The sequence below is a fragment of the Epinephelus moara genome, chromosome 8 (genome assembly GCF_006386435.1).
Source record: "Epinephelus moara isolate mb chromosome 8, YSFRI_EMoa_1.0, whole genome shotgun sequence".
Lineage (NCBI taxonomy): Eukaryota > Metazoa > Chordata > Actinopteri > Perciformes > Serranidae > Epinephelus > Epinephelus moara.
Window position 1 is genome coordinate 36,299,723 of NC_065513.1, and position 27,936 is coordinate 36,327,658.

The 27,936-nt window shown below is 41.8% G+C and overlaps 1 protein-coding gene across 1 annotated transcript in view; it reads right to left on the bottom strand.

Moving 5' to 3' along the window:
- nos1 (nitric oxide synthase 1 (neuronal)) overlaps positions 1 to 27,936 on the bottom strand; it is a 53,537-nt gene that overhangs the window by 4,659 nt on the left and 20,942 nt on the right. Inside the window, exons 4-23 of the mRNA XM_050050636.1 lie at positions 26,339 to 26,484; positions 25,862 to 26,024; positions 25,507 to 25,598; positions 20,839 to 20,980; positions 20,610 to 20,749; positions 19,447 to 19,621; positions 17,290 to 17,391; positions 16,845 to 17,039; positions 16,301 to 16,386; positions 14,340 to 14,484; positions 13,309 to 13,413; positions 13,160 to 13,218; positions 12,946 to 13,062; positions 10,773 to 10,947; positions 9,576 to 9,714; positions 8,043 to 8,121; positions 7,644 to 7,837; positions 5,653 to 5,822; positions 2,888 to 3,098; positions 1,788 to 1,875 (exon numbers count right to left, since the gene is read on the bottom strand). Coding sequence (XP_049906593.1) covers positions 1,788 to 1,875; positions 2,888 to 3,098; positions 5,653 to 5,822; positions 7,644 to 7,837; positions 8,043 to 8,121; positions 9,576 to 9,714; positions 10,773 to 10,947; positions 12,946 to 13,062; positions 13,160 to 13,218; positions 13,309 to 13,413; positions 14,340 to 14,484; positions 16,301 to 16,386; positions 16,845 to 17,039; positions 17,290 to 17,391; positions 19,447 to 19,621; positions 20,610 to 20,749; positions 20,839 to 20,980; positions 25,507 to 25,598; positions 25,862 to 26,024; positions 26,339 to 26,484 — 2,723 coding nt within the window. The remainder of the gene's footprint in view (positions 1 to 1,787; positions 1,876 to 2,887; positions 3,099 to 5,652; positions 5,823 to 7,643; positions 7,838 to 8,042; positions 8,122 to 9,575; positions 9,715 to 10,772; positions 10,948 to 12,945; positions 13,063 to 13,159; positions 13,219 to 13,308; positions 13,414 to 14,339; positions 14,485 to 16,300; positions 16,387 to 16,844; positions 17,040 to 17,289; positions 17,392 to 19,446; positions 19,622 to 20,609; positions 20,750 to 20,838; positions 20,981 to 25,506; positions 25,599 to 25,861; positions 26,025 to 26,338; positions 26,485 to 27,936) is intronic.

Here is a 27,936-nt window from a genome sequence, read left to right on the forward strand (position 1 = left end):
ACAGGACAAGATTTGGGTATTAGAAACATTCTGTTGTCTGTTTGTAGTCCGAGAAGTATGGACCAATCATGTTTGAACAGTGGTAAATAGTCTGTGTGGACACGGGGAACACATTGGCCAACCCATCAGTTATTGTCAGCCTATCACAGGGCTGACACATAGAGACAGACAACCATTCACACTCACATTCACACCTATGGACAATTTAGAGTCACCAATTAACCTGCATGTCCTTGGACTTTGGGAACCCATCTTGGGTTCGAACCAGGGACCCTCTTGATTGGACTTTGGGAACCCATCTTGGGTTCGAACCAGGGACCCTCTTGATGTTAAAGGGAAATTTCGGTTAATTTCAAACTGTCTCCTATCTTCCTAAATTTGTTTCAAGTGACCAGTGACATAAAAATAATAGTTAGCATGTTAGCCGTTAGCCTAGATACAGCCGGGGCGCATAGTAGCGTCAGACCTGTGAAAACGTAAGTGAATGGGCACACTTCAAGTGCAAAGTTAGTCCACTAAACAAGCTTTTTTTCCACAAAGACCGCCTCATATCGTTAGGATAAATGTCAGAGAACATATAGAAAACGACATGTAAACGTGTTGTCTTATCTTACCGGTGTGGTGCCATGTTTGTTTACCATTTAGCTCTGCTTTCCAAAGTGCGGCCAAAATCTTGCGAGAACAAGCAGCAACAGCAGGAAGGCAGAACCGGACAGTAGCCTGAAAAGTTCATTCATTTATTTTATGAAAGATTTATAGAATAATNNTCTTTGTGGAAAAAAAGCTTGTTTAGTGGACTAACTTTGCACTTGAAGGTTGCCCATTCACTTACGTTTTACCAGGTCTGACACTACTATGCGCCCCGGCTGTATCTAGGCTAACGGCTAACATGCTAACTATTATTTTTATGTCACTAGTCACTTGAAACAAATTTAGGACGATAGGAGACAGGTTGAAATTAACCGAAATTTCCCTTTAAGCGACAATGCTAGCCACTGCAGCACCGTGCTGCCTAAGTTATTGTTATTACATTTAAAATAAATTATCAAATGTGACCATATGGCCTTAGTGAGCTACATGTTGAATAAATATGGAGGTTACATCACACTTGATACCTTTTTCTTTTTCAAGATAATGCAAAAATGTAAATGACAGTTGTCAGGGCATAAAATGATCTGTTGATCTTTACAAATCAAGATAAAACTGAATCAAATCATTGATCTGAAGAATCTTGACATCCCCACTCTCATGTCTCTATGCTAAGTATGATGCTATCACCACTTGATGGCTAATTAACTCACTGAAAACAGCTGCCCTGGCTCTGTGGAACAGAAAAAAATAACAACAACAACAACAAAAAACTGCCGCCTCTGAAGCTTATTAATCATATGTTTAGTGTAAAAACGACAAATCGCTGTTTTACAGGGGGTTATGTGCTGGGCTATTCAATAGTTGGCAACCAGACTTTGGGAAGTTACTGGTCCTGACCAAAAAATAATCCAGCACATGACCCCTAATAAAAATTGTCATTTTTACACAGATGTGCTGGTAGGAGGATTTTTTTGGAGCCAGACAAGCTGTGTCCCCGTTTCCATTTTTTGGGCTACACTAAATTAGCCAGCTGGTGGTGGTAGCTTCATATGTAACATGTGGACATGAGAGTGGTATCCATCTTCAGCAAGAATGCAGATTGGCTGATTTCCCCATTATATCAAACTTTTCTTTAAACATGCCACAATACTGATATTCAACAAAGTTCTTCTTCGAGAAGACATTGTGATTTGTACCTTCGGACGAAGCACGGCACCATCTCCCCCTTCTCTATCCTGTTGAGCCACGATGAACACACTCCGTGGTGGACAGGCCCCGATCCATCTGAAAGGGAGGATTATTACAAGGCAAGCACTTTACCTTTTTTCTCTTCACCTCCCACTCTCTTTAAGTGCACAAACAGGAGAAGAGCGTCCCTAACACGTTTTCCAAGGCCTGTTCTCTCCCTCTTTCTCTCCCTCTCTAAAGGGAAATTACAGTAATTCAACCGTTGCCTTTACAATCATAGTAATATGTTTGCACAAGTACACATTACACGTGCGAGAGAAAATAGCAGCGTTAGCATCTGGGAATGTTTGCTGACTACTTGACAGGCTGGGAGTATAGATGCTAATTGCAAAGCTGAAGCTATAAGAGCTTTGTGATATACTATGCACTAACACTAACTGAAACCTGAGTAGCTTAGGTGTTTTAGGGTATACCCGCAGTGTTTTATCTTATTTGTGTTAGTGTTCATATCTCTAAATAGAATCTGTTTGCAGATATAGAATCTTCCCGAGGTGTTTCTAAATCTAAGTTTTTTTGTAATTACAGTCGTGGTCTGGTTGCCCCTGTGAAGCAGACTGGCTTTCCAAGATAACTTCCAATCAATTTTCTTTCAGCCATCGGAGGGTTCTCAGAGAGGCTGAGTCATTTGACTTTTCGAGTCTTTGCAGCAACCTTGAAGGAGCCACAGCACAGTGCCTTTTATCTGTAGCATAAACTAAACTGAAGCAATATATATATATATATATATATATATATATATATATATATAAATATATACAGAATATGCACTTTTTCGAGCAGTAACTTGCTGATAAATACAGTTTACTAGAAACTGCAGGGTATGATTAAGTGTATTTTTTTTATTGAAATGTCAAGAAATTGGCCATATGAAATGCCAGGGAAAAGAGAGACCAATTTCAAACTCTCAAAAGCCTCAAAGGAGCATTAAAGTTCATCCTCCCAGTCTACAGAAAATACCACCTGCAACTACACCCACACAGCTTTAAAATCCTCGGTGAGGCATTAGCTAATGCTAAAAAAGAGCCCCAGATGAGTAGTAGGTTCTTACCTCTGGCGCGGTAAGAGACCACAGCGACAGTGAGGTGGATCTCTCCTGGGTGCATGTCTGGAGAGGAGCTGATGGAGTAGTAGCGAGGCTGCAGCAGGGGCAGCTGGGTGAGCAGCAGAGTGGAGGGCATCTGGATGGAGGGGAATTCCTCCAGCACCTCCACCAGTGTCGGATTGTTGTACCACTTCCACTCCTCGTACTCCTGCAAGCCCTGCGATGTCATGATGTCACGGAGAAAGACAGGGTGGGATATAAATACATTTGGATCTTTGTAAGATGTATTTTATGTTTTGAGAAGTAGTTAAATTGTTGGGTCTCTGCAGATAAATATACTCTGTCACACCCTCCTAGTTGGTCATCAGTGGAAAACCCTGCAGAGTATACCTTTAAGCAAACAAAGCAGCTGCCATGATGACAAAAATAAAGTGGAGGATGGTTTCCTCTTTTAGATCTGTAAACATTTATGACTCGAGAGCGGGAGGCAGCCACAAGCAGAGCCATTCACAATTCACTGCCCAACTGTTTTTGTGTGTCATCACTGACATTTGGATGTGATGAATTCAGAGCACTGCCACTAGGCTGAAAACCTTTGATATGTCCCCAACATTTCCTTTGTTCTCAAGCTGCTAATGAGCGACACAGCGCCTATTAAGAAGCCTTGTGTGGTCCCATTCTGAGCCTGAAGAACTGTATGAAGCCCTGTATGCACAATTAGCAAAATTCTGACAGCACTAGTTCATTTTGGCTTGGGTTTTTCAACCTTGATACGCAGATGGGGTTGTGGGATTTGGGGGCTGGTATAGTTTGTTTATTTAAGCAGCCCAGTCAGCAGAAGAGAGATGCTGGCATTGTACGTTTCTGCAAACAATAGATGCGTTACTTTTGTACATGTCATTTGTGTTCATACGTGTTCAACAGTGTTTCAAACGTGACGTAGGTCTGATAACAAGTGTATGGGCTGACTTTGACACATAAGCAAGATGGTTGCCAATCTGCAGACCACTGCATTTCTAGCCGCAATTGTGCCAAGAAAATTGGCTTTTTTTTGGGTGCATTTCTAGGAGCAAGTGTGCCACCAAAATGACATCTGCAGCATTTCCAGAGGTGACTGGGCTACCAAAAACGGGGCTTTTTTGCAAGACATTGGGGGTATTTCCAGCTACAATTGTGCCACACCAAGTGTTTTTTTTTTGTTGGTAAGACACTGGCAGTATTTCAACGGACAATTGGGCCACAAAAAACGGCGTTTTTTTACCAAGACATTGACAGCATTTTCAGCCCTGATGGTACTGCCAAACCTGGGTCTTTGATAGCAAAACATCTGCAGCATTTCCAGCTGCAATTGTGCCACCAAAATGGGGTGTTTGTTAGCAAGACATCTGCAGCATTTCCAGAGGCCATTGGGCTACCAAAACAGGGGTTTTAAGCAAGATATTGGGTGCATTTCCAGCTGCAATTGTGCCACCAAAATGGGGTGTTTTTTTGCAAGGCATCTCCGGGATTTCCAGCGGCAACTGTGCCACCAACACCAAGTTTGATTTGGCAAGACATTGGCCATATTTTCAGCAACAATTGGGTGACCAAAACTGTTTATTTTAGCAAGACACCAATGGTATTTGGAGTGGCAATGGTGCCACCACATCATCTGTTTTTCACTGAGAAATTAGTGGTATTTTCAGCCCTGATTGTACCATCAAAACTGGGTGTTTTTGAGCAAAAAATCTGCAGCATTTCCAGAGGGGACTGGGCTACCAAAACAGGGCTTTTTAGCAAGACATTGGTGGCATTTTCAGCTGCAATTGTGCCACCAAAACCAAGTTTTTTTTCTAGCCAGACACATCAGTGGTATTTGCAGTGGCAACTATGCCACCAAAATGGACTATTCTTTGCCAAGACATTGGCGGCATTTCCAGCCCTGGTTGTGCCACCAATATTGAGTATCTCAAACCAAAACATGATCTTTTTCTAACAATAACCTAAACATAATCACATGTTAACTGCTGCAATGTTGAATCTGTACTCTATCCTTTTCATCAGTTCCTTCTTTAATGCAAAACAATAATAAACAAACATGACAGCTTAACTTTCCTCAAATGCTTTATATGAGAAGAAAAGATACTTGGAGAAACTCCTGCTTTAGTCCTGGAATCAGCTTGATATTTAGGGCATTTAAAAATAAAAATGATCTGCAGTGCTGATTCTACTGTACTGTTTCTCCTCCTGAATTCAGAAGCCTTCCATCTTTTCCTTTTGCTTTGGTGACAATGATTCGATGTATGAGCATGAGTCACTGCTTGGCCTCAGCCAGCCTTTTCCACACATTGACAAAAATGGAGAGTGAATTGTGGGAGGCACTGCAAGGGGGAATGGCTCCAGGTTAGAACGATCAGCGGCTTTAATTTGGCGCCAGCTCACCCCTGCTGTACGTACATATTTCCGTCAGTGCATCAAATCGGCTTTCAGACATATCTCCCATATTTTGATGGCAAACATGATGAATGTGTTGGTTACTGTTGTACCTTAAACACATGCGACTTTTTATAGAAGTGTGCCTCAAAAAGTGTTCTAATACAAAGTGTACATATTTGGCTGTAAAATAGAAAAGCAGAGGGCGTATTTTTGGATAGCCTACGCACATACAGTACAGTACATGGCAAATCCCTTATGTGTCTGGTCACGAACTGAGCTAAGCACTGAGTGCAGCAGCAGCTCAATAATTCTAAAGGTCAGTGTTATGGGTAACACCGAACGCTAAGTGAATTTACCTTACTTAGGATCTCTAGTTTCTTTTTCTGTTTTTCATTGGTTGCAAGAGCAGCAAACTGCTGCAGCAGCACAGGACTCGGTGGGGTGGTGATGTCCAGGAAGTACTGGAAGGCCTGGTAGATGGTGCAGGGAGGGATACGAGTCTCATTTGTCCAGTTACTGATAACACCTGCAGAAAACACAAAGGCACTGATTCATTATTTTACATTTAACATTTTTACATTAACAGTGAATCAAATGAAAGGGAGTGCTTTTTGCAGATCCAATCTGCTTCATGTGCTTATGATCCCGTGGGTCTATTACATAGTTAATATACGCAGGTGTGGGCACTCGAGGTCTGGTCTCCAAATTAAACTCCATGCTGGTAACTCTTAAACCGATGCCAATTAACATCACATGGAAAAACATTTATCATTTATTAACACAGGTATTAAATTGGACAGAGTCTGGTCCAATATATCAACTACTTCAAGAAACCCAAATCATTAGATAATACATTATAATTTATTTTAAGAACTCACTCATCTTGCAAAATAGTTCTGAAGAAAGCCAATCCTCAAATTTCATGCTCCACCCTGCATGTTTCTGGCACATTTTTGCATATGGTATGGGAATGTCCACACATTTTTAGATGTTGGATTGTGTCTCCTCATGTCTGACAGAGATTATGTACTGCTCTGTACCATGCTGGCCATTGTTGTCATTTTATCGCTGAATGATGATTCTTTATTGAAATGTACACTTAAACAACCTTGAGTATGGCTGACGGGGCTGCTCTAAGTTTGCAGGCTTTGCATTTGTTGCAGAGACAACAGCAGTTCACATGGTGCAAAAACATTTGACATGTACTTTTATCTTTATAGTTTGGTCCATGTGCCATCCGATCACATGGAGGGGGCGGAGTTTATGACCTATACTTGTGTGTCAGCTCTATGCAGAGCCTACACTGTAGCCAATGCACATGGGCAACGCCATTATGAGCATTTATACTTGTGCCGTGGTGTGTCTGTATCACTCTGCAGTTACACCTCCAAAACACTAGTCGGCAGCGGAGTTTCTGTGAAGTGCTGTAACGTTTAGTTGGTTTGAAACACACCCAAAACACACATTAAACACACATTAAATATGACTTAATAATGACAATTTCAAACACAAGTACACAAATTTAGCTTCACAATAACTCGCAGCATTCACAGACAAAACAATTGTCTTTTGCTGGACACATTTTCCCCACAAATACAACATGCTAATGTTATTGGCATTTTACATTGTATAAATTAGCCTAGCGGCTAGCAGACATTAACTCATAAGGTTCATTGACAAAACAACTGCCATATACTAAACACGTCAGGCTACAGTGTAGGCTCTATGTCGACGCAGAGCTTATGCTGTAGGTATGGTGTTGATTTAATGCAGAAGTATAAATCCCGCATAAGGGTACTGGTATTTCTACTAACATCATCATTTTTTAAACGATACCCAGTCCTATATATCCGATGATATGTCTACATAGTTTTGGACACATTTTTGAACGTCGTTAAACTCGCTTGCTTATTATCTGTATGTGTGTTTGAACAGTTAGTAAATGCTCTGACACACTGTATGATTTGTTCATGTGTAATTACAGGTATCATCTATGGTCAAACCCATGTTATACTGTGTTATGAAGAATTCAGTACCTGTTAATGCAGCAATTTTAGACGATACGATATATTATTATTGTTGACGATTACGTTGCTCCACAGTCACAGTGAAAATCACACTTATGTTACCCAGTGTCACCACAACTGCTTGCCAATATGCAGCTTCACTGAAACATTTCTGGGCACAGATACCTCTCTTAAGTGTGACTTCATGTTGAGGGAAGAGAGACTGTTTCTGATTCATGTTTTCATTTTGACATCCTGCCCAGACTCCAAACTGCAACCCTCCCTGTTGCACGCCTACCACATTCGTAAAGTAGCGTGACGTTGCTAATAGCATCACCCACCTAGGGCAGTGTTCCTCTCCTCCAGGAACTCCACTTTCACTATCTGATTGACAGGTGGAGCATCCTCCAGTTTATCTATGAGAGCTGTCACCAGGTCCTCGTGGTTGCCAGGGAAGATGCCCAGATGGTCGCCGGGATGATAGCTCAGCCTGTCGTGGTTGTTTGTGTGGAGCCGCACAAATATGGTGGAGCGACTGTAAAAGAGATCAGAGATTTAGGGAATAACGCTGCACCACTTTCAGTCTGTTCCATTTAGTTCACTCACCACAGTAAAGTGAATGAAGGCGGTGGATACCAGAGGAGTGCAGTAGATCAGTTAAACATTATCTGACAAGTTTATTAAAACAGACAAATGTGTGACTAATGATTTTCCTGTTTAATGTGTCAGCGCATACTTACTTGGATTTGGGACTTTGCAAGTTTTGAGACTCTAGCATCTTTGCTCCATAAACCCTCTTCTTGTGAATACTGTACAATGCTGTTGGCAGACAGGAGCAGAGATTCATTTTCTTGAGAGACTGGTCTAAAAAAAAATCTGTTTATCTATGCATATGATCTGCTTTTATTAAGGCACAGTTCAACATTTTGATAAAAAATTATTTACTTGATTTCTTACAGGTGTTTGTATTATCAGTGTAGTGAATGAACACGCTAAAAGAACATGTTCATTGAATGCAATCATTAGGGCTGTCCCCTAATAATCGGCCAAATGTTAGTCAACCAGAAAGGTCATTAGTAGGCGAGATTTCATTGGTCGCTTAGTCTCAGAAAAACAAACAAACAAACAAAAAAGCACAAAACTCTATTAGGAGCTGTGCCTTGTCAAAATAAATAAACCTGTATGACTGGTCCATGTGGGAATTTAATTTGAAAGGACAGACACAGGAAGTGTCCACGCTCAGCAGTCAGACAGGAGTCAGGTTAATTTCCAGGGCTGGTACCTGCGGTTAAGTTAATAACATGTCGGGCAGGAAATCCAAAGTGTGGGATCATTTTGAGAAGGTGAAGGACGAACCCAAGGTGATATGTAAACTCATCTTCATTGGTCGACTACAAACATGACGTATCATCTGAAACATGGAAGTAGCTACATGCCCATTAGCCCACAGCGTCATTAACAGGCGGCTCGCTCAGTGTGTGACGTGCACTCATAGATAAAATATAGGCCTATATTAATGAAGGTTCATTAGTACGGTTTGAATTTCTCTGTAATGTAGCACAGTGTTAACAATGTTACTGATACTATTCTTTCTCACACCTTCAACTCCACCAAAATATATCATTTAATAATTAAATTAATATCGTAAACATGTGGGCGACTAGTCGACTAATGGCCCTAATTGATGACTATTGGTCGACTAGGAAAATTCTTAGTTGGTGGCAGCCCTAGTGGTCTAAAAAAAGCAAGTCAGAATATCAACCACATCGGCAACCAATTTAAAACGACACACTGAATTGAAGCATCTGACCATTTCTGTGACATGTCTGTGAATAAATGAAGATCGCAAGATTTTATTCATTACCAAAATGGAAGATGTAATCTGAAACTTGTTTATTTTTGGGGGTCTTAGTTCAAAATTCAAATTGTGAACTATGAAAGTGAACTTGTTCATTTTAATCTGTGTGAATTAAACTTTGAGCTAGTTCTTGTGAAGTGTGAAAGTGTGCAACACTGTCTATTATATTGTCCACCCCATGTATATCAATGATGGGAGGCTAAATAACAGAAACACCTCTCTGTATAATGCAATATAGTTCAACTGTACTACAAACTGCATCCTCTAAAATGAGTAAGACTCAGCTCCAGGTGATTTGATAGATCTATAACCTTACCACCTCTCCACAGATACATCATGGTCACTTTTTGCTGCAGTGCTCATTAGCGCTTATTTTTACCTTTAACATCAAGACCGCAGGGTTATTATTATTTACCTTCTGTGAGGGCCGGGGCCTCGGCTGTGTACGTGAGGCGGAACTTGCTCTTCTTCCAGCTGCGGTCGTTGCTGATCAAAGAGTCGTTGGCCTTCTCGATGTTCACATCATCGCCAACACAGAACACGTCACATGCAGCCTTGACGTGTAACAACACAACCATGGGGAGAGAACACAAACATTATTCAAAGCGCCCCTCAACACTCGCACAAGAATAATAAAGAATTTGGGAAATGATCTCATGCACTCTAAGCAGCTCTGCCTCCACCTGCTCAAGGTCATGGGTAGCCAGACACCTTAAATGTGCTACCCTGACTGTCAGAGTTACTAAGTACATTTACTCAAGTACTGCACTGAAAGATCCAGTGTGTAGGATTCAGGGGGATCTACTGGCACAAATATAAGTAGTATGTTTTCTTTATTGTATAATCACCGAAAAACAAGAATCAGATATTTATATCTACATAGGGAACAGGTCCTTGTCCACAGAGTCCACCACATTGCACCACCGTGTTTCTGCAGTAGTCCAGAACAGACAAACGAAACACTGGCTCTAGACTGGGCTGTTCCCATTTTTGCATCGGCCACCATAGTTAGCAGCCACACCACGAGAGTGTTGGAAAAAACACTTTTTTTTTTGGTGAAACTGCTTTATTTAGTGTTTTAACTGGTTTAAATCACCGGGTCTGCACATTTTGGAGAGGAAGAGATCTCTATGCATAATTCGGCTCCCGGTAAACCTTCTGAACAATGAACGCTGAAGGAATTCTAACTGGTAGAAGTTTCAGCTGGTTGCAATGTGCAATCCTCACCACTAGATGCCCCCCCTAAATCTTACATACTGTTCCTTTTATGTTATTTTATCTGAGGGAATAATTGTACTTTTTATCCAATTTAGTTTAATAATACAGGACTTAAACTTGCTAAAAACTGCCACTTTTAATTAAGTAAATGAGCTGAATACTTTCTCCACTACGGTTTTAAAGGGGTGAGTGGGCTGTCTGATTTAATGTATGCTGTTGTGATTGCACAGAAACAAGAGGACCATATTAATATCAAAACCATGCCTTAAAAAGTAATCCATATGCCAATCATGAATTAAAACTGTGTGTGTTGTTCCCACCACACACAACACATCATTTTGATTGACAAAAAGAACTAAAGCAGGCCCAAAGGGCCTCAGCCCAAGAAACAGACCTTAAAAACCTTCTTGGCCCAGGTTCTGAATGACTCCTCCTGGCCACACAGCTCATCTCCTTCCCCCATGCGTAGGATGCGCTCCCCCCCCAGCTCTTCAAACAGCGTGTCCACAGCGTGGGCAAAGGCGCAGAAGTGTGGGTAGGCCCTGGAGCCAAGGCCAAACACTGAGAACCTAAACAGAGGCAGAAACACACACATATGAGGACAGAGACAGAGATAGAGAGGCAGGTAGCAAAACACAAACATAAGACATTCTCAAAGCACAGCAACCGAGCCCACGTTAGAATCTTGCCCTTTCTTCCCTCTCAGAAAACACCAAAACAGCCGATGTATTCACAAATAATTGTGTTGTCTGGTTTATGGTTAGTTGGAAACAGGAAACTGTTGACTCTTCCACCAGAAGTCATTTCACCACACCTTTGCCGTGAAGCAGTCAACTCACATCACTTTGTACTTTGGAGAAGATTTTTGTAGGCTCCTCCTCTTGAACAGGTCAGCAAACCGTACACTGCAATAACATTTGCCATCCCAAAAAAGTTTCACAAACAAAAGTCCGCTTTCATGCAGAGTGTATTCTCTGTGCGGAATAAAATTTAACTCATCAAATAAAAATTAAATGTGGAGAGATTTTGTGGTTAAGCATGATGTCAGGCAGAAGTGAGACCAAGTCATTGTTTTGCAAGACACAAGTAAGTCTCAAGTCTCAGCACTCAAGCCCCAAGCCAATCCCAAGTCAGTTCCTGAGTCCTAACCTTTGAGTTTCCAGACTTAAACAAAGGAGCTATATGCAAGAAATCTAAAGCAAATAGTCATAAAATCCTCCTAATATGTCACAGAGACTAAGGAATAATGTTCANAAGATCAAGGACGCAGCGACGCGGCCCTGCCACGGCAGCCGCCCGTGGGCAAACAAATCAGTCTCCAGCGTGCCGCTGTCCAGCAACCTCGAATCTGTAGGGGAGGGGGGGCGGACACGACTCGCGGCAGTATTTTGAATTTGAGTGCAGTAACCGTTTTGGCCACATTCTTACATACAGCGCCTTTAAACAAGTCACGATGCGTTCTTCACCAAAATGTAATGCCATTTTAGCATTCATTCATTTTCTTTAACACTTACCCTATTAGGGGTTGTGGGGGGCTGGAGTCTATCCTGGCTAATAGTGGGTGAGAGGTGGGGTACACCCTGGACAGGTCACCAGACTATCACAGGGCTGACACATAGAGACAGACAACCATTCACACTCACATTCACACCTACGGACAATTTAGAGTCACCAGTTAACCTGCATGTCTTTGGACTGTTGGAGGAAGCCGGAGTACCTGGAGAAAACCCACGCTGACACAGTGAGAACATGCAAACTCCACACAGAAGGGCTCCCCTACTCAAAGGTTGGAACCAGGAATCTTTTTGCTGTGAGGCTACAATGCTAACTACCGCACCACTATGCCTCAATTTCAACAACAGAGCATTAATATATCAAATTTATAAAAATTCAGATTTATTTTGACTTGCATGTTTTTTTTTGTTTTGTTTTTTTACCTTTGGTATAATTTTTTCCATGTGGTGCTCAGTAATAATGTTAGTGGTCCTCTCCTGCAGCTTGACTGGATGATGTCAGATTAGTCCAAAGTGGCTCTGGGGAATTAAGTGTCGATGACTAGCGTTAACATCAGTTCATTTTTTTGGAAATGAGGGGAATTGTATTTATAAGTGTCACATTTTTTCAATAACATACTTTCTAATCTTTTGGATTGGGGGATGGTATCAACTATTTTCAAGTCAAATGGCGCGAGTCCAACTGAAGTCACAAGTCATTGGTATTAACGTCCAGGTCAAGTTGCAGGTTGGTCTTGATTTTGTCAAGTCCAAGTCCAAGTCATGTGACTCGTCTTCACCTCTGATGTCAGGCATGTATCAAACTGGGATTAACTGAAAAGTGAATGTTTTTCCAGCATGAAGTCTACCTGTAACCATTGTTTCAGCAGCATTTCAAAGATTGTAATGACTAGAATTTCAGTGTGAAGCATGTCCTAGCTTCATGTTGACTTTATTGACATTGCCATTTTTTATCATGATTTAAACGTGTTTTCACAAGCAAATCAAAACATTGTTGCTTATTGGGTGGGAAAGTGTAATAACAGTGATTTGATTTTCTGTGGTCTGGTTTACCTGACATTAGCGAGAGGTCCGGTGCTCTCAAAGTTAATCTTGGCTTCTGGCTCGTCACTGGAGGACTTGCGAGTGTCAGAGTAGGATGACACGCTATTGAAACGGACCTTGTAGCTCCTGGACAGGAGATGAATACAAAGAGATGGATGTCTTACTCAACAAAAAACTGACACGCACAGATAAAAACACAGGCAGGTTGAGGGACTAAACTCACTTCCTATCTTCTGTGTTGGATGTCGGGTGGCGCATCTCCATTAAGGCACCTCCAAATTTCTGCAGTGACCAAAAAATGGCTGTTGCTAATCTGTGCATTTGTCTGTGCTTAATTAGCTACACTGTTGAAATATGACATGCTGAACATACCTCTCCATTTTCAGGTGGATCGCCATTGCCGAATGTGCTGGTCACCACCAACACCAGCGTCTCATGCTCTAGGTCCACCACATCATATTCATCCATTGACATGACCTGCAAGTGTCCCAAAAACAGAGCATCATGCTGAGTGATTCTTAGCCTCCGCTTCCAGGGTGCAGTCTTAATCTTGCTCTCCTAGACACACACGCCACACGACAGATGACTCGAGCGTGTAAATTAAGGCTGAACACACAGCCGTTGGCAGAAGAGGAGGAGGTTGTAATGACCACTCTGTCCTCGCCTCTAACGAGATGATAATATGCTGCTGCTGCACAGCGAGCATCCATGATGCATACCACTCAACATGAACATGTTTGTCTGCCACGGGATTCACTTGTATTTCACACACACACACACACACACACACACACACAAAGACACAACCAAAGGCGTGAAGAGGAAACAGGCTTTAGCCCCAAGACAGCAAGGATTTGCCCCAAGTGCTCGCATCTGTCCTGAGATCCTTCTACAGACACCCACTCTCAGTGACACATCCGCACACTGGCATGCACGCATCTCTTCTTGTATGATTGATCACACTGGGAAAACAGGAAGGCAACATAAGATATGACCTGGAGGAAGAGCACACAGTGTATGATTGAGAGCAGCATGTTTAGCATTTTTTTCTCTCGACATTTTTTCTAAACAGATTTGCACAGCCAGGGGTGCTTCAGGATCTTGTCTTAATGTCCTGCACTGCTCAACGCTTCGGTGGTTAAATCTTGCCTCCGACCCGCGGCACTTTCCTGCATGAGAGAAGAAGAAAATGTGACAAAAGGCACACTTTCTTCTTCTGCCCTCTCGTTGCCTGTACTCAGGTGGCATCTGCTTGGCTTCGTCAGACGCATAGCGAGAGAGAAGGGCGGGGGGGTATAAGCATGTCTTTGAATTCCTCCTTTTTCAATTAGACGTCTACACTATGACACATAGGCTCGCGTTCAACTTTCGGATAAGATGATGCAAGGTGGGAGCAAGTGTACCTTTGCGTCAAAAGCGTGCTTGAAGATTTCACACAGAGTTTTGGCATAATCTTGCGATTTGCCTGTCTCTGTGGCAAACAGTATGGTGGCTTTCACCCTCTTGGCCATGGCCTGGCCCATGAGCTTGGCCGAGAACTTCACAGCCCTGCAGAGGCAAAGAGAGACAGATAGGGAAAATTCAATCAAGGACCGGTGATTTGATGACACAGTTTGCAACCTTTTATCTTCCGCCATGACCAGAAGACTCCCTCATGTCGATACATCTGATAAGACATTTGATATTGAGTGCCGTGTGGTTCACTTCAGCAGGCGTCAGACATCATGTCAAAGTAGGGGATAGATGACAATCGTGATTACCTAGCTTGTCATATCCTCGAGGCAATTATATTAATAGCAGAACATGAGCGGGCAGGAGTGCATGCATACACAGACAATACACTGACAAAGTTCTGATTACTCCCTCAGGGGTTGATTGAATGAATTTCACCACAGAGCACACCGGCTTCCTTCCCATGTGTCTAACTTTTGTCAGGAACATGATTACTTGTTCGGCCTTTGATTATCATACACACATCCTTCAGCAAATTATCTTTGAGATGTAACGCTGCAAAAAAATGTTGGCATTGAATGTTTTTGCAAACCACTATTATGTTACATTTACACGTTTCTATGGCTGCCCCCTAATGGTCGACCAGACGTCAGTTGATCGAAGGGTCATTAGTCGTAAAGGTTTAATTGGTCACTTAGTCCCAGAAAAAAACAGCATGAAACTCTATTTGGAGCTGCACCTTGTCAAAATAAATCAAAACCTATATGACTGGACCATGTGGGAATCACGTTACAAACCAATCACAGCTGACAGATATCTTTCCCTTCGTCTGTAAATATTCAGTCTGATAAATACATTGATCATGTTAGTGCAGGCTACCCAGAGCTTTACATCTGTCCCACAGACAATAGGCCTACACACTTATAAACAGCTCCTGGAAGAAGATCAGCTCTGCACTCAGGATTTCAGGTAAATAGCCTATATGATGCTTGTTAAGGTTGCTTAGCAACCTCAGACACAACGCCCGACCTCGCATTTTCCAGAAGGCTAAAGTTGCGGCATGTGTACAGCCTCTAATTTCCAGGGCTGGTACCTGCGGTTATTCCACAGGCTAGTTAATAACATGTCGGGCAGGAAATCCAAAGTGTGGGATCATTTTGAGAAGGTGAAGGACGAACCCAAGGTGATATGTAAACTCATCTTCATTGGTCGACTACAAACATGACGTATCATCTGAAACACGGAAGTAGCTACATGCCCATTAGCCCACAGTGTCATTAACAGGCGGCTCGCTCAGTGTGTGACGTGCACTTGTAGATAAAATATAGGCCTATATTAATGAAGCTTCATTAGTACGGTTTTGTATTTCTCTGTAATGTAGCACAGTGTTAACAATGTTACTGATACTATTCTTTCTCACACCTTCAACTCAAACCACCAAAATATATCATTTAATTATTGAATTAATATCGTAAACATGGGGGCAACTAGTCGACTAATGGCCCTAAATGATGACTATTGGTGGACTAGGAGTATTCTTAGTTGGGGCAGCCATACATGTTACATGTGATGTAGTGAATGAGCTGACTTTGACCCCAAAACCCAGTGTTTTAAGCTAAAACATGATCTTTTCCTAACCATAACCACTGGTTTTTGTGCCTAAACTTAACACCACGTTAACCAGGACATTGTTGAAACCTTAAGTTTCAGTGTATCTGCTACATAATAATATACAAATGGAATATATATGTAGTTTGCAGGTATGTAAAACTCCAACATTTTTTTCTGGCTATTAAGTTGAATGTAATCTTCACTCTTTAAATACAAGAAGAAGAAAATAAGAAAAACAAGTCACAAATTTAACAAAACCGAGCATTGTTCTTGTCTAATATTTCTGCGACTGCACACTCACTTGGCAAGCTTCTTGAATCCAATAGCTCTTTTCTTTGTGGGCGTCCCATTGACTCCTTTCCACACGTGGGTATTCCAAGGATCAGGCTTTTGCATATGGGACAAGAAATTAAAATTCAGAGGTTGTATTTGTTTAAGATTAAAATCCATTCCAACATGCTGAGACTTCATCTGTGATATTCAGCGTATTCTAGGAGTGACTTGATATAAAGAAGCTGCATTTCACCATTTGCTGTACACACTTTCCTTTTATGTGCCCGGTCTGCTTGTACTTCAAGTAATTATTTCCAACTTTAATTTACCTTAATGGCTTCCTAATATAGCTTAGCAGTCAACCAGGTTGTAAACAAAAGTGTAGGTCTATAATTGTGGTGTCGTCTGCCAAAAACCCAACATCCAAGGAACTGCATTACCATCAGCTGAGGCTAATGTCACTGCAGATATTATTATCTCTGCCTGTTTCATGATGACTTCAACCAGAGAGAAAAAGGTGACACTTTGAGGCATGATAAGTACTTCATGTTTTCTTTACACCTCCCTCTCACCTGGTACTCAAAGGAAGGAGTGAGGCGGTAGTTGAGCATTTCTTGGTGGAAAACTGGTGTGATACTTCCTGACATGGGGGGCACAATCCACACCCAGTCTCCAGGACAGCCACCTCGCACCCGGTACTCATTCTCCATGTGCTTCATGAAGGACTCTGTGGCTGAGTGATGGTCTACTATGGTCACTTTGCATGACTGAAAACAGTGGACACAAACAGTGAAATCATTTATGTGTCTATGTAATAGAAATAGTTAAAACATTATAGTTGCAAAAGACATTTTTTTAGATCCACAAACAAATCGGATATATTTTATATCCATTACATTTAAAGTGAAAAGTATGCATGCTTACATGCAGATCATTTGTATCTATGTTTTGACATTCAAAACATCTGTTCATGGTGAAGTATACCTTTAAAATAACATCACATAACAGTGCACCCACCTGGAAGCTGTAAAGAACAGCAATGTTAATCTCCACCAGTGCCTGGTCTTTCCAAAGGGAGGACGTCTTCCTGGTGTCTAAGGCCATCCTGTTAGCAATCTCCTACACATGGTAGAAAGAACATGTTATATGACAGTTCTGATGTTAAAGTCTCTGTGCTGGTCGGTTATTCACAACTTAATCCAAGTGTGACATTCATATGTTTTATGCCTCCAAAAGATGGTTGCTCATAGTAGTTCTTATGCACATTCTTCAATCTGTAACAGTGTATTATTAAAGTGGAAATAGACAAATTCTTTTTGCCTCTCTTATCATTATGGAGTACATGTTGATTGCACAATGTAATGGCTAAAGAATAATGATACCATCTGCATTTGGATTGGTTCCCTGTGAGCCTGTCACTGTGCAAGTCTCACGGGAAAATGGCTGAATCCAAATGTCCGGACTTCACCGCACTTACAGACTCACAAACTTTGCGGGCGCATTCCCCAGAAGTCCAGGAGTGCTGAGAGCTGTCTACGTCCACAATTCAACTAGTCCACATGGGGCCTCATGTGGACTTTCTGAGAGTCCACTTGGGCTGCAGACTTCAGCCAACATCACTATTTAAATAATCTACAGTTCATTGCAATATGGATGTGATGTTGTGTTTCTTTCAACTGCCTAAAAAACGTAGATGTGTAAAATAGTTACTGATAGTTAGGTCTAGTAAAATGTAGTCTCGCTCACCAGACCTTTCTCAAGAAAAGAAAGGTCTGGCTGCGCCGACTCTCACTTTAAGATTGGAGAAAAAAGCGCCCTGGCTTTTTTTATTTCTTTCAACCAATCACAGTCGTTCTGGGCGGTGCCACAGCAACGGTGCGCTTGCAAAAATATTGCCGGGGGGAAACAGGTTTTGGTGTAACACGCCCACAAAAATATCGCCTACAGGACGCGAACCATGGCAGAAAAATGGTTACATCCCCGCAAGATCAAACCCCGCAAAAGTTAGTAAAGGACGTGTTGAAAACTGCTACACAACCGGAGGCGGTAGGGCGGGACTTCAGCAGGTGGCTCGTTCTGCCCAATGAAAGGCTGATCTATGCAGCGAACTTCTGCCCACTCAGACTAAGTAAAATGCAACTTGAATTGTGTAGGCCAGAAATATTCTACCGCATCACAGTACAGAAATATGTTTAAGTATAGGCTGTAGAGGGACTGAAAATGCATTTGATTATTGTAGCCTATCAGGCTGTGCAGTGAAATAGGCTAAGGAATTGGCCGAAAAACAAGTAATGTCCAATGTATTGAGTTATAGTCCTGTCCTTTACAAACATGTCTGTTTTTGAAAATGCGTAGCCTGTTATATAGAGATGTGTTAATACATTTTTGTTCAGTCACAAAAAGGTTATACATGGGATTTATATCTTGTTATCTGCAGGAACAGATGAGTAGGCACTGTTCATCAACTTAAACAGCCTGGAGAGCTGTCGATCAGCCGCTTGCAGTCTCTGCCCTCTTTACTTGATGACAGTAAATGTGTCACACTATGTACGACTGAAGTCCACAAGGGCTCAGTCTGCAGGTCCAGAGGGCGGACATTTGGATTCAGCCAATGAAGGCTCCATTTACAAGAAGTGGAAATCACTGTGCAACCAAAACAGAAAGACGATAGCGTTTTTGTTTTCACCGGTGGCTCCCCAGTTACCAAAGAGCACCACTGTAAGTTCTTTGCAGTTACTATACCCAGTAGCGGACATGGTCGACTGTGGAACAACCAAATAAACTGAGGAATCTGTGGTAGTTGCTCAGCTCTGAGGAAGACAGAGAGGGATCCGGTGGTCTTTGTGACAGCGGTGCAACCAATAATCAACTTGGAAATGCACACTTAACTTTGGTGGAAGCCCAATAAAAGCAAAAGTCTGTCTGCGAGTGATATAATATTAAAATTAGCAATGTATAGTTTATGTTAGGAGCATTTGTGACAAAGCACAAGCAGGCTAATCAGCGTTTTCCTCAGTGTGCACAATTAAAAGAAGAATGGCGTTCTGACTGGATCATTTGGTGACACAACACATGCTCCTCTCTGCACAAGGCGTCAGTCAATCTGTGCTTTTGATTCTTTCCCCCCCATTTCAAACGGAGAGCATGACTCGGTGTTTTGGCACAACACACTACCTCCAGAAGGTTGTAGCGTGAGCTGTCGCAGAAGTCCCTCACGCCAATCTCTGTGCCCATGTACCAGCCACTGAAGGGGCAGCCAGTGAACTCCAGGCCACCGATCTCCAGCAGCATGTTCGAAACTGCCGGGAGGCCGTACCACTTCAGATCCAGCTCCTTGAACCACTCGTACCTGGGCAGAGGAAATCAGGAAATGATGGTAGGGAACTGCAGCTACTTTGGCTTCACTGTGCTCCCTGCTGAGGTCGGGTAAACATGCAACATTTGCAATATACACCGTCATTAACTGCAGTAATTTGCCCTTATGAGTACAGATATTCAGTCCAGAGACACATATAAAAAGGAGTGCAGCCAAAACCAACATTAACACAAAAAAATTCCACTTTTGACAGCTTTTCATTGCTGGACAGAGCAGGCAGGACCTCAATCTGCCTGCCACCACTCACTCCTTGCACCCAGGGGGATTGATATCATTGCTTTCAGTGTATTATTTGCAGAGATGGGTCTAATCTCGAGTGATGATGAGACGCTGTTGGTGGTCGCGGCCCGTGCCAAGCTGCTGCCAGAGCTGACGGCCAGTTGATGCAGGGTATGGAGCAAGAGGTGCCAATTTGGGGGGAGTCTGGCAGAGAGATCAGTGTGTGACGAGGGATTCTGAAATGCTCTCTGTAGCGTGTGGCAATGTGGTGATAGCTCTGTGTGTGTGTGTGTGTGTTTGTGTGTGAAAACTAGCGTAGCTGTAATAACTAATTCTTTATTGTGATTGTAGGTATTAGATACAGCATTAACGCATAAGATCTCAAGGACATTTGTGTGGTAGCTATCAATTTAGGAAAAGTTTTCTAAAAAGTAAAGTAAACATTAGAACAAAACACAGGAAGGAGCTTGAAATCTCACTAACAAGCCCCATGGTTACCACAAAACTGGCATAGCAACAGATAAAGCATGGCTAGCTGTGCTTTCTGGGAACATTCAGCACAGTTGGAATGTGACAATAACCCAATCATACTTCTTGGCTTGAAAGTACCCCATTGTTTAAGAAGAGTTGTTAGGAGCTGTGTGAGTGGGTGGATGTCTTTTTTTCTGTGTAGCCCCCTCTGTTCTTGTTTTGCTAGAGTCTGTATATTTTATGCGTGCTTAAAAGTGAAGGCATAACTCACTTTGGGTGTGTGATCGGCACCTCCAGGATGAGGTCTTCGGGAATCTCAAACAGCTCAGGGTCATTTCCATTGGCTTGCAGCAGGAGAGGCAGGACATCAAAACGACCCTTCGGAGCTTTCCATCCCAGCTGCATGCAGATCTGGAGACACAAAGCGACATGTGAGCTGCAAAGGGGAGTTTTGCAGCCTCACAGCATCGACTCAAAAACACAGCTCCTCTTGTCCTTACCTCTGTAAATTCAACATTAGCAGGGTCTCCGTGGATCTGTCCATCAGGCTGCTTGTAGCCAGCATAACGAATCAGTTGAGTGTTCCACACTCGAAAGTCGTGCTTGCCATCTATCCTCTGAGGAAATATGGTGATAGCCGACCTGCAGAGAAGAACAGAAAAAGATGATCCCCCAAAAAGTATTGTGAAATGTAGATACTGACAACATTTGATTTTGTCCTAGCTTTAGTAATAATCTCATATTTTGAAAAACACTGAGAAGTGCAGAGCTCCGCCAGCCAGCTGTGTTCCAGCTGCCACTCAAGACAATTTTCGTAAATACAGCAGATGCGCCACATTGTGTTTCAGGAGATACAATATAAATATGGGAATAAATGTATTTTTAATGAGTAAACACAGCCACAAATCTTCAATTCATGTTATCCATCACTGAACTTTAATGCTATTCACTTTGTCTTTAGGCTGCAGCACAACAAAGTTGGAAAAAAATAAACACAACTTCAACAGACAAAAAAAAGAAGAAGTAATTCAACTACTTGACCTTCTCACTCACTTATGGTAGAAGCACAAATATCAAGGAAAATGACCAAATCCATTAAATCTGCATATCTACAAAAATGCTCTGCTTTTGAAATGCTTCAGCTGTGGTATGACGCCGTGTGGCAGACAAAAAAAAGCCCCGTTTCCACTGTGAAAAGTTGTGGATGGCACCAATAGAACCGTTCTGTACCATCCCCATTTTTGGTCCCCCCTCTGTTGGGGTACCTAGCACACAGATCTGGTGCTAAAAGGTGGAGCTGTGAACACTGCAGTCTGATTGGTCAGTAGAGGACGGTCACTCTGCTCAGGGCTGAGTTGTGGCTGGTTTTGAGGCTCATGTAACCACTGTTCATACTGTGGAGAGTTTTATTAGTAAACTGTAACTATAAAATGAAAGGATGTTTTGCTGCCTCTCACAGCAGCTGGAGTCTGAGAAGAAAAATTAATTCACTGGGCCGACTGCCGGCAACTTTGAAGGTGGAACATTAACTTGTAATGTTACTCTGTGCATGAGGTGACGACGTGACTCCATCAACACACCTTAAATTTTGCTGTGACAACTTTGACCATCACTTTAGTTTTTATATGACATAAACTTTTAGTAATGAATGGATCTTCATTTCGACTGGGTTATGTGAACTGCATGTATTCTTATCCTTGGAGGAAAAAAAAGCGTTGTGGAGCCTCGTTCCTGTGGGCTACAGCAACACTAAACCCCTGAGCTTGCCTGAGAAGGACTAAATGCACAAACCTGCTATTTTTAAATATCCCATGGAGAGAGACTGTTTTATTTTGTCCTGAAAATGTCGCTGTGTAACTCTGTTGACGATAAACGAGGTGCAGACTTCCATCTGTGTCACCGGTGATAACGAAATACAGTGAGTGTTGGACGGAGCAGTGAGTGACAACAACACCGCCCACATTTAAGGGTACTGTCCGCAGTGGAAACACTAGGGTCTATGTGTCATGTCTGATGAGTTACTTTTGGTTGCAAAGGTACCATACCGAAAGTGTAATGGAAACGGGGCTACAATCTGGTCACACTCTGTATGTGGCGCAGCTGCGTCCAGTGGGAATGTCCCTCCTGGCTCCCTTACAGGGAAGGCTGCAGCGAGGTTGACAAAAATGGGGGTTTATTTATTTCGTACGGTGCCTAACATATTGAGTATGGAATTAATCTTCAGATATTCTGACCACACTTGTCTATGGATATCAGTTTTTTAGCCACAACCACAAAAGGTCCTTGAGCATACAGTCACTAATCTACACACAAAATATGAGACTGGCTGATTTGGTAGTTTATGGGATTGGCTGCTGAAAGCTGGACACAAACACTCACAGAAACACTTACAAACCTCCAGGCATGCACCTGGTGGTGATAATAATATAACCAGATATCTGAACTGTGTCATAGCACTTAGATCAGTAGCATACTGATAGCTGCACATACACAGTAAGAGGCTTTGCAACAAAGCATTAGATAATTATTTCAGTACATTAATCAACAAGATTGCTAACAAATGGTCGGCACTGTGCAAGTGCTTCGCCCAGAGGCATTTTCAATTATGTTATGTCAGAGGACTCATAGCAGAGCCAGAGCTTAGCTACCTTTAGTCTGTTCTACATCCCAGTGGTGTTTTAATGCCGGGTAACCCATGACCGGGTAAAAGTGTTAATACTGCTAAGCTGGTGGTAAGTCACTGTGGAGAAGGGAGAGCAGCTGGTGTGAATCTGGGCCAGTTGTGCTAGCAGTCTACATCTGCAGGAAACAAACTCTCAGCTTGGAAACTGGTGTTAATGGTCAAACCATTAGACTTTATATGCAAATGACAACTTTCATTTTAATTCGTCCTCTTGTGGGTGGCTGGTGTGATGGTCGCACCTGCTGCCACCAAGCTGATGTAAATTTACCAGCGCTGAGGGTACTGTTGGAGGGATGTCTTAGCAGGGTGGAGCAAAAGATATGCCCCATAAAGCAGAGCTCCTAAATACAGGAAGTGGCCAATCAGAACGTACCAAGTGCCTGTCGTATAAGAGGGGGATGTTACATATTTAGTATACTGTTTGCTTCATTTTTGGTTAGATAAAATCCTCCTTTTTAAATCCACCTGTGACTCCTCATGCCTGCAAGCTCAGCCCCTCACAGTTGGGGGAACCAGTTTCCAAAAAGTTTTACAAAATATTGTACTTAGTAAGTCATAATGTAATATTTTTTTTATCTTATATGAACCATTGTAAATCCTAGAAGCATATATTACATACAATATTTTTGATGATGACACAAAAATTTGAGAATGTTCCAAATTAGGCCACATGCTTTATAAAGTAATTACACTCCTGTCCAGCAACAGTGTAATATTGGTACCACTTTTTCATATGAACCCCTTAATAAAGGTGGCTTTATTAACCCTTTGAAACCTGGAGTGACATCACTTTTCTTGTGCTGCTTTCAGGCGCCTTTCGCAACTATTTACACATTTTAACCCTGAGCAAATTGGTGCGATTTCTTTCAAAAACATGGGAAAAAAGGCAATGAGCAACTTGGTAAGAAATGTTCCACAAATGCAAAAAAAAAAGATTTTGAAAATGATTTAAAAAAAAATAGGAAAAAAATATAATTATAACATTTTAAAATTATGTTAAATAATTATTTTAATAAAAATGTAAGCACTCTCTCCAGGCTGTTTCCTTGTTTGTTTGTTTTTCTTTTTTAACTAATTTTCTTTTTTTAATTAATTAATTAATTAATTAATTTTCTTATTAATGTCTTGCTAATTTTTTGGTTCATTTCTTCTTTCATTCTCTCATTGCTCATTACCTTCTTCCCATATTTTAAGAGAAATCAAGCCACTTCGCTCAGGTTTCAAGGGGCTAATGGATAATAAACCATTTACTAATACTTTCTAGATCAGATATATGTAGCCTATGGGTCGTCACAGGCTGTGGAAACTCCCTTTGACTAGTTCGATCATCGTCCATTTAATTCTAGAAAATGGCCGCAGACGATCCATGTATGACTAAATAACAGTTATAACTGCAGACTTGATTGTCTTTTTAAAAACAAGAAACCAATGCACACTTATTAATTGATTAAAAAACATGTTGTAAAATAAAAATAAACACCAGACAGTGGATTTTTTCCACAACCTGGCAACCCAATTCGTTCTCAATAATCACTAATGACTTATAATCACTTCACAGTGATAAAAGCTTATTACATAATTAATGAAGCCATTTGTTGCAACTTTTAAATCCTTCAGAAAAGTTGCCTTGAGAGAAAGTGATAGCGTGATATTATATCAACTTACAGCATCCAGTGTCTTTTAGTTCACTTGCAGCCTATTTAAAAAGAACTCTAATAACATTTTGACAGTTTTTGACATAATAATCTCTGCAACAAATATTTACTGCGCTGTAGATATTACATCATTTCCCCCATGAACTCCACCACTTGTAAACAACTGACTCATAGTGTTGTTTTTTTTTGCATCATTTCAGGAACCTTCCTCACAGTATATTTATATTTTGTAACGCTGACAGGTGATTTTGAATAGGCAAAATGATTCCAAAACTATTGCAACATGTTGCAGGAGTACAATATGTTTATTTACGTGCCCAGGCTTATTTGTGCTAAAGCAAGCCAGACTGAGAGAGGATGTCGTGCTGGCTCTTATCAACATGTGTATCCGAGCTGTCCTTCTGAAGGCCAGGCTAAGTGTAGTAATGAGTCAGAAGCTATCCATCATCCAAGAAGTAAATATGAGGTGTCACATGTGATTAGGACTTGGCAGAAAGTGAGCGAGCGCTGCGCAGGTCAGACAAAATGACTGCTTGTTAGCGAGGCCCGCCGCCTCACCGACAGGGCAGCGGCTGGGGATCAGATAGACAGGCAGCAGATAGTGTCAGATGCAGCCTTAAGAGACGGAGCGTGCGCTGACAGATGGGACAGTGGGTCATGTCAGGGTGGTGATGGAGAGATGGAGAAGGGTGATGAAATACACAGAGCGACAGATGGGGAGGGGAACAAGTGCAGTCGGAGGAACACGAGCAGAGCTGAACAAAGGAAACAAGAAACCAGACTTCAGCAAAAAAGTCGAGCAGTGTGTGTGTTTTTTTTTGTTTGTTTACCTCAGGTTGCCTTTGTTGGTGGCGTACTTGATGTGGTTGCAGATGTAGTTGTACATTCCATGAGCTGTTGTGCAGTCTCTGGCATCAAAAACCTGGAAAGCAAATGTGAGAATGAAACTCAGAACCAGGTTAATGCACAGTTAAGTGTTTTAAATATAGAAATATAAGATGAAATGTGACTGTAAATCCAAACATGTTACTGAGCCAAAAGTCTCTGAGCGTCTTGGATATCATGAAAAAGTGCAAATTCATCTTTCAACCTATCCACATCACTTGTCAATTGTCACAAACAGCATATAAAGAGTCCAAAGCTCTCAAAGCTCGTTGCTAGCATTTCAGCCATACTGTATATCACCTGTAGCTTGGACCACTGGATCCTCCCTACGCAGCGGGCAGCATTCCTCCAGGCGTGCTTGGCCCCATAAATCAGTTCAGTGTCTTTCAGCTGGTACGTTCCCGAAGCTTCAATCTCCTTGGTCACCTCCTCCAGCCTGTCCACATGTGCCTTAGAGCCATTCCTGTGGGCAGTCAGGTCCACAGGCACAATAAGAGAACATGTACATTCAGTATACCTCAACACAAGAGATTCTGGATGGAGATTGTGCCACTTCGTAAACTTGTCCATATAATCTATTCAGATATTTTTCAAAAGGTGATACCAGCTTTGTTGATTATTGTTATCATTATTTTAGGCTGTCCCCTAATAGTCGACCAAACATTACTCAACTACAAAACCTCCCACAATAACCACCCACCCCGAAACATGTTGGTCTTCGGCTCCACCCACTGAGGTCTAACTCTCAGCTCTGCAGATGTTACAGGCCGTGCTTACCTTTTGATGGAGGTGTAGTACTGGTCTATGAAGTCAGTGGCCAGTGGAAGAAGCTCCTCTTTGGTTCTGACCTCGTCTGATTTGCGGACGTGCTGGGTGGGCACCATCACAGAGCCGTGGCACACATTTTCACTGCACATTGGCATCTGAAGAGACAAATATGGCGACAGATGAGGGAGGCTTTTTTGGGGATGAATTCTGCTTGTTGGTTTTTCTTCAGCGTCAAAATGCAGCTGAAGACCCAGGTGATCATTGTGTATGGTACAGCTTCTCTTTCATGCGTCTGCAGACATCTACATTTATTTTTCAGCAAAGAATAACACTAACAGAAAACACCAAAAACCAGATGCAATTTGTTCATTTATTTTTTATGTACAGCACAGAATTCCTCAACATATTCCAGTGGCTCTTGGGATTCCTGTTCACTCACCAGACAGCCTCTGCATTCATCTCTGTGTTCTGATTAAATGCAAAATGAAAGAGGCATGGCATCCTCTTAATTTACAAAGGCAGAGCTATCCCATTACCTCCCCTCTCTTTTCATTTTAGATTACGCAGCTAAGTCTTGGTTCTGCTTGATATGAAACAGACCTAAGAGATGCTGTTATTATACAGGGATTAATCCAAAATACCATATTTTCCCATGTGAACTGTGCAAATCCATTAAAACCATTAAAAAAAATTTTCTTCTGAAGTGTCTATGAGGAAGTTGGTTTGATCCTAACTCAACCTGCCGATTTTATTAGGACATCGGTGAGCAGGAGGAAGGTGATTGGCGTCAACTTTGCTGTTTTATTGAGCACAATGTGAGAAAAAAAAACCTGGGTAACTGCTGGTATGTGCGTATTGCAGTGGAATTACGCATGTTGTTTGGTGTAAATGTTTGCCCAGATATATACGACTTTAATTTTAAGTGAAACTAGCATAGTGAGACCAGGGTCTAAAGTGCCAGTGGGTTAGTAAATGCCAGTAAACGGTTGGCGCCATCAAGTGGAATGAATGCAAGCTAGCCGCCAGCTTCAAAGCAACTTGAAAGTAAAACATACATTCTCTAAAATAATGGACACTGTACTTATTGGAGTGGAATTATGTGCATGTTGCGCATAAGTGTTTATTTGCTGTGCTGTATCATAGACTGTATATAAAGATGGACAACATGACAGCTCCCCAAAAGTGAAGTCAAAACATCGTGATCGCCCCCTGGTGGCTGGCTGCAGTATAGGTCATAAACCCTACTCCCTTTATGTTAGTGGATGGTATATGAGACAGACTAAAAACTCAAAGTAGGTGTCAAATGCATTTTTCCCAAAGATGTTTTTTGTCATTTTCGGTAGTTCAAGTGTTCGTTTTACTAATAAGTTTGTTTATAAGTTGTAATTTGATTTTACAAAAGGGGATTGAGGTCATGATTGACAGCTGTGTGTGCCAATCGATATGCTCGCTACCAATGGTGCTGCTTGCAGTTGGTTGGACAGGTGTATAGACAAGAATTTGATAGATGGCTCTGGCTCCAAATGATGTCACCAGCACAAGACAGCAGTGGCTGTATCCATATTTATATATATATTTTTATTACAGTGGGGGTAAGTGGAGACGTG